This window comes from Notamacropus eugenii, chromosome 5 (assembly GCF_028372415.1).
Source record: "Notamacropus eugenii isolate mMacEug1 chromosome 5, mMacEug1.pri_v2, whole genome shotgun sequence".
NCBI classification, from domain to species: Eukaryota; Metazoa; Chordata; class Mammalia; order Diprotodontia; family Macropodidae; genus Notamacropus; species Notamacropus eugenii.
In genome coordinates, this window is record NC_092876.1 from 45,115,565 (window position 1) to 45,127,786 (window position 12,222).

The 12,222-nt window shown below is 40.0% G+C and overlaps 1 protein-coding gene across 2 annotated transcripts in view; it reads right to left on the reverse strand.

The window, feature by feature from the left end:
- Positions 1 to 12,222, reverse strand: part of DNAJC11 (DnaJ heat shock protein family (Hsp40) member C11) — a 77,842-nt gene that overhangs the window by 49,362 nt on the left and 16,258 nt on the right. For both annotated transcript variants that reach the window (XM_072608737.1, XM_072608736.1), the window contains exon 2: positions 1,896 to 2,025. In XM_072608737.1, coding sequence (XP_072464838.1) covers positions 1,896 to 1,983 — 88 coding nt within the window. In that variant the 5' untranslated portion in view covers positions 1,984 to 2,025. The remainder of the gene's footprint in view (positions 1 to 1,895; positions 2,026 to 12,222) is intronic.

Here is a 12,222-nt window from a genome sequence, read left to right on the forward strand (position 1 = left end):
CAAAGCTCCCAAGGGTCAGGCCTTCCAGGAGGGACCAGGCACTAGAGCCAGCCTGCAATCATTAGGGTAATTTTCTCCTTGAATAGGCCTTTGGAGTATCTTAAACAGCCCATGTTTTTCTGTAGCATTAGCATTTATTTGTAATAATTTTGTCAGTCAGGCAAAACACTTGTCACAACAGTGCCAGTTGTGTCTGTTACGGAAAATAACACAAGCGAAAACAGGCTGTTCTCCAGAAGGATTCGAGCTGGTCAGGAGGTCAGTACAGCAAACCTGGAATGCAGAAGCACAAGGCTTGAGCCCGAACCCCACCCCACCCTGGCCACTTACTGCCAGGGTTACCTGAGTCAGTCACGTCTTTCTGGGCCTCAGTTTCCTCATTTGTAAAATGAGGAGAGGTGACTGAGATGCTCTTCCTCTATCTAAGTTTACAATCCTACAAACAGTGTATAACTCACAAATGAGCAGTCCCTGAGAAACACAGCTGCATAAAGCCAGATTGAGGATTCAGTTTAGCTGCTGACACACATCACCTGTGACCTTCCTCCCCCACCACACTCCAACTTCAGCCCTTGCCAATCTCTATATAAGACCTTGACTTCTTCTGGTAGACCGTTCCATACATTTTAAGGCCTAATTAAAAAAAGGGAAGAAGAAGCAAATGATTTTACTCATGTTGAAATCTAATATGGAGGAAAGAAATGCTGACCACTCAAAAACACAGGCACCAAAACTTCTTCAGCTAATCTCTGAGATTTAATATGGAATCATTTACCCACAACTTTGCTTTTGCCTCCCTTTAGGCTAAACCACTGGGTGCCAGGCTTGCTGCTGCAGCAGTCTGACAAGAGCCAGTCGGGCTTTGCTGTTAACTCTCTTGTGTTTCAGTTATTCCTCACAAATTTCCAAAATGCTGCACACAAACGATATCAATAATTCAGACAACTGTAAAATTAATTCAGCCACACAGATAACAGAATGTAATCAGAGGAAGGCAGTTTCAATCAAGGCCTTCCTATAAATGGATTTTAAACATCTGCCTCAGACTGGAGAGTTAAGTCTGATAAGATTATATTGTCTTGGCTATGCAAATACATCACGTGCCACTGCCTGACTTTCATTGATCATTAAAATCTAATTTTTAGGCAAAATTATAAACTGAGATACAAGATATGTTTTTATTTGTACAATGAAAAGTCTTTATTTCATAGACTAACATGTCCTCTCATTTTAGCCTGTATAATTATGGAAGAACGGCTCTCACAATTCACAAAATGTTTTCCTGGCATAAGTTACTGCTAATTTGCCTGGGATAAATTCTAAATCCAAGCATAATACTTCACCACGAGAAAACTCAGCACAACAAACACTTTATGACATAAATCATATATAAGATAAAAATCCTCTGCTTGCTCTCATTCTCATTCTTAGGAATGAATTTTCCCTACATCCTTAAATTCCCTATGTTCTTGAAGGCGTTTCCTCCCCCAGTGGCCATGGAACCCAGGGGGTGAGAGTTCAGCTTTAGATTCTCTTTCAGATGAGGACAAACTCAAATCACCGAACTTGCCAGCCAAGATGGAAAAGCTGCCTGGCCCTGCATCAGAGTGTCTCCCTCTGGAAGAAAACTGGAGTAAACAATTTAAAAGCAGCCGATTCCCCTGACAATTCAAAGCCTGGCCTCTTAGTCAGCTTGTGCACTCACTTTCCACTTATTGGGCACATAATGATTTCCAAAGCAAAATATTGCCTTTTCAGAGTCAGTCAGTCAGTAGAAGGCCACTATCATTTTGAAGCTAACCACCATCTTCAAACACCACCAAGACCTTTGTCTTCTACACCCTTCAAGGCAAGTGCTATCAAAATCCACTATCTGCTACAAGGCCCTGACTGACCTTCATAAGCCTGGTGGACAAGGTTAAACAGTTGCTCGGCTTGTGATTTGAGCTCTGGGTCTCGGTGCTTGTCTGGATGGTAAAGCATGCACAGCCGCCGGTAGGCAGCTTTTAGCTCTTCAGAAGAGGCCTATGGAAAGAAAAGAAATTCAATTAGAGGGCGATCAATGCTACTTCAACATTATCATCATCAGAATCAACCCTGAAATGGGAACCTGTCAGCCGCTCCCCAGCACATTTAGCTCCTCTAAATATGGTGTATAATGAAGTTAGGCTTTATTACCGTAATAAGGCTTTTTGCACAGGTTAATAACGTGATCAATTATGTACATCAATAGGGACTGCATCTTGATGGGATGCATAGTTATCAGGGAGAGGGGAAAGAAATTCCTGTCTCTGCACTGGTTCAATCTGCTCTGAGCCTGAAGGGAAAACAGCAAAGAAATCAGCTTTCTCTGTATGTATGTTAGATGAAGGAAGGCAAGCCACTATGTCCCCATGCCATACTGGCAGGGAAAAACCCCCAAAACAAAAAAATTTCTGTTTCTGTCCTCAGGCAGAAACGCCATGCTTTTAATCCAAGGTTTTGGCACTGAGAACCTCTGTGAATTTTAATCTTCAAATATCTATGATGAAAGAAATTAAAAAACTAACCGTTCTTAAGTCTCCTCTCAGGAGAACTCACCAGGTGTGAGTACCCTTTTATTCTATTCCACAAACAAGACTCCTTCTGCTCAAAGTCCTCTGGAGGACAGAAGCTAAGGTGTCCTTCTCATCAACCGAGACACTTTGAGACATGGCACAAAGTCCTAATGAGAAGGCTGAAGGCCATCCTGGGGTAAAGAGCACCCCCTGCTCACCATGCCCCACTTCCAAGGGAGCAGTGGACATTTTAAATAACATGTACCCAACCAAAGGCAAAAATGGAACTGTCAAGTAAGTCTAAATGACCAAAAGGATGTTGGACGTCTGAAACCTCTCTACATCCTAGAAAGGTAAGAAGGAAAATTCTCCTTTTCCTGTCTCAAGATAAGAAGTCTTTTAGAAAACATACCTGGATCATCTAACCTTTGGCCCCAGGAAGTTTGTAGTATCTGGCTTCTTACAGTTCTCTTTTGTGCTAACACTTATGATTTAAGTATTAGCCTAGAGATCATTCAGGCCTGTCACAGGTGATGCTGCCTGGGCCCTGATAATACATTTTTAAAGGGCATTTTCATGGTGAGAAGCAGTCTCACCCCACACTGCAGCTCAACAATCGTGACAGATTTCTGGGTCACTGACAGCATGCCAGAGAAGACAGAATGTCAGCCGTCTGGGCAAAGGGATGGGACCTGGCATTCTGTTGGTATGCTGGGCACAGCCTGTACCCTAGGGCCAGTAGGGTCCTAGAGAAAGGATCCAAAAGAAGAAACAAAATTCAGGAGACAGATAATAGATGTAAGGGAAGATTATCAGAGCAATATTCACTTTAGAATTTCTAGGAGGCTTTTCATCTATCTGGAATGTTCTTTACTATTTCTTCTCTTACTTATACATTTGAATATCTATACTTCTCCATGGTGGGGCAGCAAGGTGCCTCAGTGCATAGAACACTGCGCCTGCAGTCAGGAGACCTGAGTTCAAATCTGGGCTCAGACATTTAGCAGCTGTGTGACCCTGGGTAAATCACTTAATCCCTGTTTGCTTTAATCCCCTGGGGAAGGCAACAGCAAACCACTCCAGTATCTTTGCCAAGAACCCTCTCCCCTGGGACAATTCGGTCCATGGAGACAGGAAGAGTCATGACTGAAGAACAATAACTTCTCAATGGAAGTTAAAATACAATTTTTATTTAATCCTTCCCCTGTTTAAAAACTGAAGTTAGCCATAATTTCTAACTATTTTTTCATCCCTATTTAAGACTGTGTGGACAGATAGTTGGTGCAACGGATAGAGTACTAGGCCTGGAGTCAGAAAGACTCATCTTCCTGAGTTCAAATCCAGACTCAGACACTTCCTAGCTGTGCGGCCCTGGGCAAGTCACTTCACTCTGTTTGTCTCAGTTCCTTATCTGTAAAATGAGCAGGAGAAGAAAATGGCAAAACACTCCAATATCTTTGCCAAGAAAAACCCAAATGGGATCATGAAGAATCAGATATGACTGAAAAAATGTCTAAACAGCAGCAATTTAAGATTATAGAATTAGAGCTAGAAGTGATCTGAGAAGTCATCAAGCCCAACCAACCCTTTCTGTACAGATCAAGAAACTGAGATCCAGAAAAGGTGGTTTGCTCAAAGGGACACAGTTGGCGTGTCAAGATAGAATTTGAAACCAGATCTACCAGGCTCCACAGCCCACCCTCTCATTTTTTTAGATCCAGAAGTTGAAGCCTAGAGAGGGTAACTTGTCAGAGGTGACACAGATGGTAAGCAGCAAATCCAGGGCCTTCAATTCAGATGATTTTTGAAAACATTTTAAATTTAATTAATAAATTTTGATTGACTGAAATGAGATAACTTGTGTAAAGTGCTTTGCGAGTCTTAAAAAGGAGCTCATAAAGTCAACTATTATTGTTTCAAATCCCACATTCTTTCCACTGCTGCCACTTTGTTTCTCACCCCCCCCCCCAAAAAAATTTAAAGTAATTTTGATTTGTTTTGAGAACAGTTTCTAGGATGAAACTTCTTAAATATTTTTAAAGGGGTGAGTCTATTTAAACACTGTAGAAATAGGAATTTTACAGAATCTTATGAGTTCTGTAGGGATCTTGGATAGAAAATCTCAAAGTAGGCCACTGAAGGACAGGGGATAGAGCCACTTTCAGGGTCACTCACAAATCAGAAATTATCAAGAAGATTTAGGGTGCAGCATGAGGAAAAGTGATTCCATTTTCAGCAGTACCGTCCCATCCATTCCCAGGGTCTATAGCAAAGTGCTTAGTACATAGTGGGTACTTCATAAATGTTCACTGGACCTTGTCCTGTTTTAAATCATGATCCCCAAGGATCCTTCTCTGTACAGTAAATAAAAGCATTAAGTATCACGGAGTGCTCTTCTTCCTAACTTCAAGAATTAGTCAGAATTCTGTCCATATGAACTTTACAATGTTCTCTCCATCTTCATCCTGGTCTGAACTTCTTTTCTTTTGGTGGTGGGGCCACACTGCTATTTCATCAATGTGGGGAACTCGATGTAGAAGCACCTTCCCTCTTCCGCATATATAGGCAAGCATCTCCTTAGAAAGTCACTTGGGGGCAGCTGAAAGTGGCTTGGTCAAAGCCACAAAACCAGGCTGTGTCAAAGACTGGATTTGAACTCAGGTCTGCCTGACTCCATTTACTGCACCAACCCACTTCGCTGCTGCCTTGAGGTACGTAATACAGGGTATGGATTTAGGAATCATCTATTCTGGGTCAATCTTCTATGTTATTTATTTTCTGATGTCTTCAATCATTAATTCCTTATTTATTTCTTTTTTGCCATTTAGCCTTCTATACAGGCATACCTTGTTGTATTGCATTTCACTGTATCATGCATGTCACAGGTACTGCAGTTTTCTGGGGGAGTTTTTCCTACAAACTGAAGGTTTGTGGCATCCCTGTGCCAAGTAAGTCAATTAGTGCCATTTTCCCAATCGCATGTGCTCACATGTGCTTGTGTCCTATTTTGGTAATTCTCCCAGTATTTCATTATTATTATATCTATGATGGTGGTCTGTGATCAGTGATCTTTGATGTTACTAGTGTAACTGTTTTGGGGTGCCACAAACTGTGCCTATATAAGAATGCAAACAACGCTGTGTGTGTTCTGACTGCTCTGCTGACCAGCCTTTTCCCTGTCTCTCTCCCTTCTCCAAGGGCCTCCCTATTCCCTGAGACACAACAATACTGAAATTAGGACAATTAAAAACCCTACCATGGCCTCTAAGTGTTCAAGAGAAAGGAAGAGTCAATGTGGCAAACTTCATTGTTGTCTTATTTTAAGAAATTGCCACTGGTACTCCCCATTTGCCACCTTCAGCAACCACCACCTGACCAGTCAGCAGCCATCAAAATCTAGGCCAGAGCTTCTTAAACTTTTCCCACAATTTAGGAAGCACTGAATTCTAGGCAAGACCCTCCACCAGCAAAAAAAATTACAACTTGCTGAAGACTCAGATGAAGGTTATAACATCTATTTTTAGCAATAAAGTATTTTTAAATTCAGATATATACATTTTTTAGACATAATACTATTGCACACTTAATAGACTACAGTACAGAGTAAACATAACTTTTATACGCACTGGGAAACCCCGAAATTCGTGACTTGCCTTATTGTGGTAGTCTGGAACCAAACCCATAGTTACCTCCAGGGTATTCCTGTACACAGTATAGTCTGCCCGGGTGGTGAATTTGTCTTCTCTCTAAAATTCATACCATCCTGTTTTCCTTCTTAATCTTGGATCCATGTTTTCCTGACATTTTTAATTACTAGCTTAAGTAAAAATTTGTAAATTGTTTACTATATGCTTATTGATATGCTTACTGAAAATATAGGTAAGTTCTGCTTGTTCTTATGAGTTGTTTCAAATGTATATATTGATCCAATTGTCTTCACCAGCTAACTAATTTGATAATCAAAAGAAGAATCTGACTCTACCTTAAAAGCTATTCAAAATGGTTTGCTGATTCCCAGACTGTGATTTTTCTTTACTTTCTCACATAGAAGCAGCAAACAAAAGATTAGCTGGACTTGTATAGCTTCATGGAGTCAGTGCAAGAGGATCCTACTATTCTTGGTTATTAAAATTAAACTAGATAAGAAGGGAGTAGGATACTCAGTTCTGCAATGACCTTCTTTAATCAAATTAATAAATGGCTTAATGTGCTATTGATTAAGTAATGGAAATGAGAAGTTTCATTTTTCATAAGTATCATGTTCAATAAAATGTTAGATTGGGCCTTTCATCATAACTGAATAGCTAAGGTCATTGGTTCAATATTTCATAAATGATAACCTCTCTCACTACCGTAAAAATACTGACAACATTTCAAAATGTAATGAGATACATAAGTCACCAATAATGATGTTTTAAGTTATTTTTTTTCTAAAACTCTGGAACAAAATTAAGAGGTGCATCATTCTCTATTTAAGAATTGAAAAGTTTCACCACCACCTTCAATCACTCTTGTTACATTTTTCCCTAGAAAATAAATCTATTATAAATTAAGCCTTTATACACTATAAAATTGCCAGAGAATGAGTCCTCTGTGACATGACTGTAAAGTTTAGTAACCTACTATAACTTTTAGGTTATAGTACAGAGGCCTAAAAGACACTACCACTGCAGAAATCTGCAAAGAATGGTCCATATTGGTTCCAGCAGTATATAAATGTGGTCAAGATACAGTTTTAAAAAGTGGATAGTCTTGGGTTTGGTCCCTAAGGTGGTTTTGTTCCATTTGCTTTCCTGAAGGAAATAATCAACCAACAGAGTTGCTACCTTTTCACTTAGATAAAACACTATGGCTGAAGGAGACTGATAAAGTGCACAGTCTTTAGAGACAAGCAACCAAGTCAGTGAAGGACCTTGAGCTTTTGTGCCATGAGGGTTGGTTGCCCGAAAGAAGGAAGGGGGAACATGACAGCTGTCTTCAAGGATTTGAAGGGTCATCTCTTGAAAGATGGAAAAGAGAGAAGAACCAGCTACAACGGGAGTATACTGCAGAGGCATGTTTCCGCCTGACTTAAGGCAAGGCTTCCTAACAAAAACAGCTGCCCCAAAGTGGGATGGGCTGCCTCAAGAGGAGAAAGATGATTCCCCTTCTCGAGGTCTTCTTCAGGCTTCTGGCTGGATGGCCATTGGTCAGGTAGATGGTAATGGGAATGGATTGGACTAGACAAATGCTCAGGTGTCTTCCAGCTCTTCCTAAGTCTGCTGAGGAAACAGCCACATTCTACAATCAATATGAGAGGGAGAAGCCTCTATGTGGACAGTTCCACAAGACTTCTCTTTTGTTAACTGTCATATAATGTTAAAGTGGCAAGCATCTCCATGTCAGAGTCATGCCACCTCTGGTTCAGAACTACTGAGATTCAATAGCATATATGATAAGGTAGACCATATGAAATAGTATACTATATGATCATAACATTTAACACAAGTTCATAATGGGCGCAGTACAGCCTCCTCTTTTATGTGTTGAAGGCATGCAATTTCAAGCTCAAACTTTAAAGCTGTATCTCCATTATCGTACTTTAGCAACCAAGCTCCAGCAAACCACATTCTATTGAATACTGGGAAGTCTGCCTAATGACTGCCATTGCAGATTCATCACTGCCCGTATGCTCGACGCTAATCTGATTTTAAAAACTGCATCAGCTAATAAAAACCTTTCCTTTTTTTTTTTTTTTTTGGTGATGCTTAGGGCTCATGTTTTAATGAAAAAGGAGCAGACTTCATAACTAGTTAACATCAATACAACACTGCTGCTTTTGATGCTGAATAAGGGCTGATTTCTGATGAGAAAAAGTCATTACATGGTAACTGACACAGATGTGGGGACAGATTCTATTAAAACATTCGGTCATTGTTGGGGGACCAGAAATACAGCGGTTGCTCTGGATTCAGTAACACCCTTCCTATACATGGGCCAATTTCACAGCAAAATAAAAGCCCACAGCAATGGCCACATCAGAGTATCTAAGTTCCTACATTGCTTCCGTTCTATTCTTTCCTTGTTGATACACAACATAGTTTTTCTCATGATCATTTGGAACCACTTTTGCGAAGCCTCTACACAAACAGCTCATCTCCAAATGGTAAGAAACACCAGGATGCACTGAGAGTCTCCCACTTTTCAACAGACCAGTACAGTAGGGTGGAGGTGAACTGAGGAAGCTGCAGTGATGGGTCTAATAATAAGATTTGGTTTTGTCACACCTGCCCTGGCAATGACAAGTCAGAAATACCTTAAAAAAGTGTTGGCCTATATTTAAAACATAAAAATCTGGCTATATTTCATTATTTTTAAAAATTAAATTATTTTATTTGTTTTCAGTGTTCAACGGTTACTTCCAAATATGTTAGATTTTTTTTCCCCTCTCCCTTCCTCATTCCCCCTTCCCTCCCTACTCCCTCCCTGAGATGGCATACAATCTTATATGGGTTCTACATGTACATTCCTATTAAATACATGTTGCATAGAAGAATTAAAATGAATAGGAGAAACCACAAAACAAAACAAAACATAATACAAAAGAAAATAGTCTGTTTCTATCTGCGGTCCAATTTCATAGTTCTTTCTCTGGAATGTGGAAGGCGTTTTGCCTCAAGAATCCATCGGAAATTTTTTAAGTTCATGCATCGCAATGAAGTACTAAGTCTACCAGAAAAATTCCTCGCACACTGTGGTTGTTGCTGTGAACAAAGCTCTCCTGGTTCTGCTGCTATGTTTCATTTTTAAAAAATATACCAGAAAGCCACCCAAGGTATCATGATCCTGTGGCTTATGCAACAGAAACAGATTCATTCCTGCCAGTACCACCACTGGTATGAGCACACAAGAAAGTAAAAAAACCTTCTTCCTTTGAATTAGTAACACACCAGGGTGGATAATCAATGTCTGCCAAACAGAAAAAGGACATGGTTAGGAAATGAAGAGCTACTTTTTTATCTTTTAGCAAGGAAAATGGAACTTTGGGTTGACTACATATAGATGCTTTATTTACCTTGGGGTGCCAAAATAATTATGAAGATCTAGATTTATACAACAAATAAATGAGGGAATGATTATAACTGTTTCACAAAAAGACGATCTTTAACATCCCTTAGTAAAAAGCAGGGATAAATGCAAAGTCTTACACTTGGATTAAAACATTAAATTTCATAAATGCAAGATGGGAGAGTTGGGACTAGTCTGCCACTGAGAAATGTATAATCCTGTTTAACAAAGAGGGATATATGGGAATATGAAACAGTGCTCTAACAATATGATAGCAGGTGATAATGCCAGCAGCTAGAAGAGTCTGAGAAGGCTTTGTGGAAGAGACCGAGCCTTAAGCTGGCTCTGGAAGGATGGGATAGGACTTGATAATTGGAGAAAATTGGAGAAAAAGGACTCTTCACTGCAGATGGGGGTGAGGTGGGGTGTGACAGCAAGAACAGAGGAAGCGCAAAAGCAGTTAAAAGCATGGCTGTTTAGTGATCAGAAGAACCACATCAGGTGAAGTGATGATAATTGGAGAAAATTGGAGAAAAAGGACTCTTCACTGCAGATGGGGGTGAGGTGGGGTGTCACAGCAAGAACAGAGGAAGCACAAAAGCAGTTAAAAGCATGGCTGTTTAGTGATCAGAAGAACCACATCAGGTGAAGTGATGAATTCATATTGAGAGTAGTGGTTAATAGGAATAGATGGGTAGGATAAGGACAGAATATAGAGGGCCTTGACAATTAGGCCAAGAGGTCTGAACTTTATATTGTAAGTCATGAGAAAACATCAAAGATTTTGAGTTAATGGAGTTCTTGATGGGAATATCTTCTTGTTTAGGATGACTGAGTGAAGTGATGTAGAGAAAGACCAGTAAAGAGGCTAGGCGGGTAATCCAAGTGTTAGATGGGGGCATCTGGAGGCCCTTCAGCAGTACCTGGGTGACCACTAGCAGGCTACGCTGTAGAAGGGATTCTTTTTGGGCATGGGTTGGACTAGATGGCCTTTGAGATACCTCCCAACTCTAAAATTCTATGATTCTGTGAGAGCCTGCTCTAAGAAATAGCAATGGAAATGTTAAGAGGTATAGATATGAAAGATATTTCAAAAGAAGGCACCACTGGATATGTGCGATAGCACTTGCTACGGTGGTAGTCACACAGTGGGTTCTTACTATACTGACTGTGTGAGGATGAATTAAAGATGTCTCCAAGTTCTCAAGCCTCAGTAACTGAGAGAAGAGTGGCATCCATTAACAGAAAAGCAAATTGGAAGAGAGAGTCGGATTTGAGATGTGACTTTGAAATAAGAATGACATATCCAGGTAAAGATGCCCATTGGACTGCTAGAAATGCAGGCCTGGGGCTAAGATACTGGGATTGGAGATATTGCTCCAAGTTCATTTGTATAGCTGTATCACTATTAATGCTCAGATTTGAGAGATACATTTTGATCTCTGTAATTCTCAATGATCAATACCACGGTAGCCCATCTTCTTGCTGATTTATGGGAACTTCAATGTTTTAAGGATCCATAATCTCACTGGTGTGGTACTCCTTCCACCAACACAAAACACAGACCTCTCTAGAGGGTCATCAAGAGAAGCTGGGGCCAACTTCAGTGACAAACCTCCTAGCTAGCTTGGATCTCAGGCAACAGACACAGTCTAATACTAGGCTCACTGATGGAAAACTATTTAAGATACAAATAAATAAAATATTTTTATATTGTAAATATAAAATATTACATGTCTACAAATATATTTTACTGAATGCTTTTAGCTCTACATCAGTCATTTCTGGGAATCCTGTTCCCATAGTGAACTCTTTCTTAGAACAAAGAAAAAAAGTAAACAAAAACCAAAACCCAAATTCAACATAGTGACCGATAGTGACCCCTCCTGACAAGGAATGCCCCTCCACCTTTCTGCTGTGATATTGGGGGCATGTTCTCTGACAGTATTGGTGGATTACTCAGAATCTGCTTTCCTTTTAGTGGCATTTTCTTCACGGTGTTGTAGTTTATTACTCTGTAAATTGTTCTTTGGATATTGTATACTTCTACATACAAATCCTTTCATGTTTCTGTCTACGTCATATTCACTATTTCTAAGTACCCAATAATATGGAAAGCTATTTTTTAAAAGTTTTACAATTCCTACATTTTTCTAGATTTTGTTGTGGCTGCATATATAAAGGGCCCACTGGATGGTGTCCTTCCCCTACCTCAGGAGGCCCCAACCTTTCCCTGACAAGAAGCTACTTTGGTTTGGTTCCAAGTCTTATACCTGCCAAAGAGAAGGATATTGAAAAGGGAATTCATTCATATATTGGGTGAAACACTAGGAAGATCAACTTTTGAGATCTGACTGACATAAGCATAGGACAAATGAAATTTATCAAACACATAACCCAAAGAGGCAGTGCAGGTAGGAAAAACAAATGAATTTTTTAAAAGTTCTGAAGAAATTTATGAATGAGACTGCCTAGGTACAGGGTAGAACCAAGATGGCAGAGTAGCAGGAAGGGTTCCTCTCAACCTAAACTCTTCCAAAGAGATCCAGAAAATGTGCAGACTGGATCCAGATGGAGAAATCCAAGATGTCAGTGAGTCATTTTTCGGGCCAGGTCAGTACATGAAAACTGATAGAAA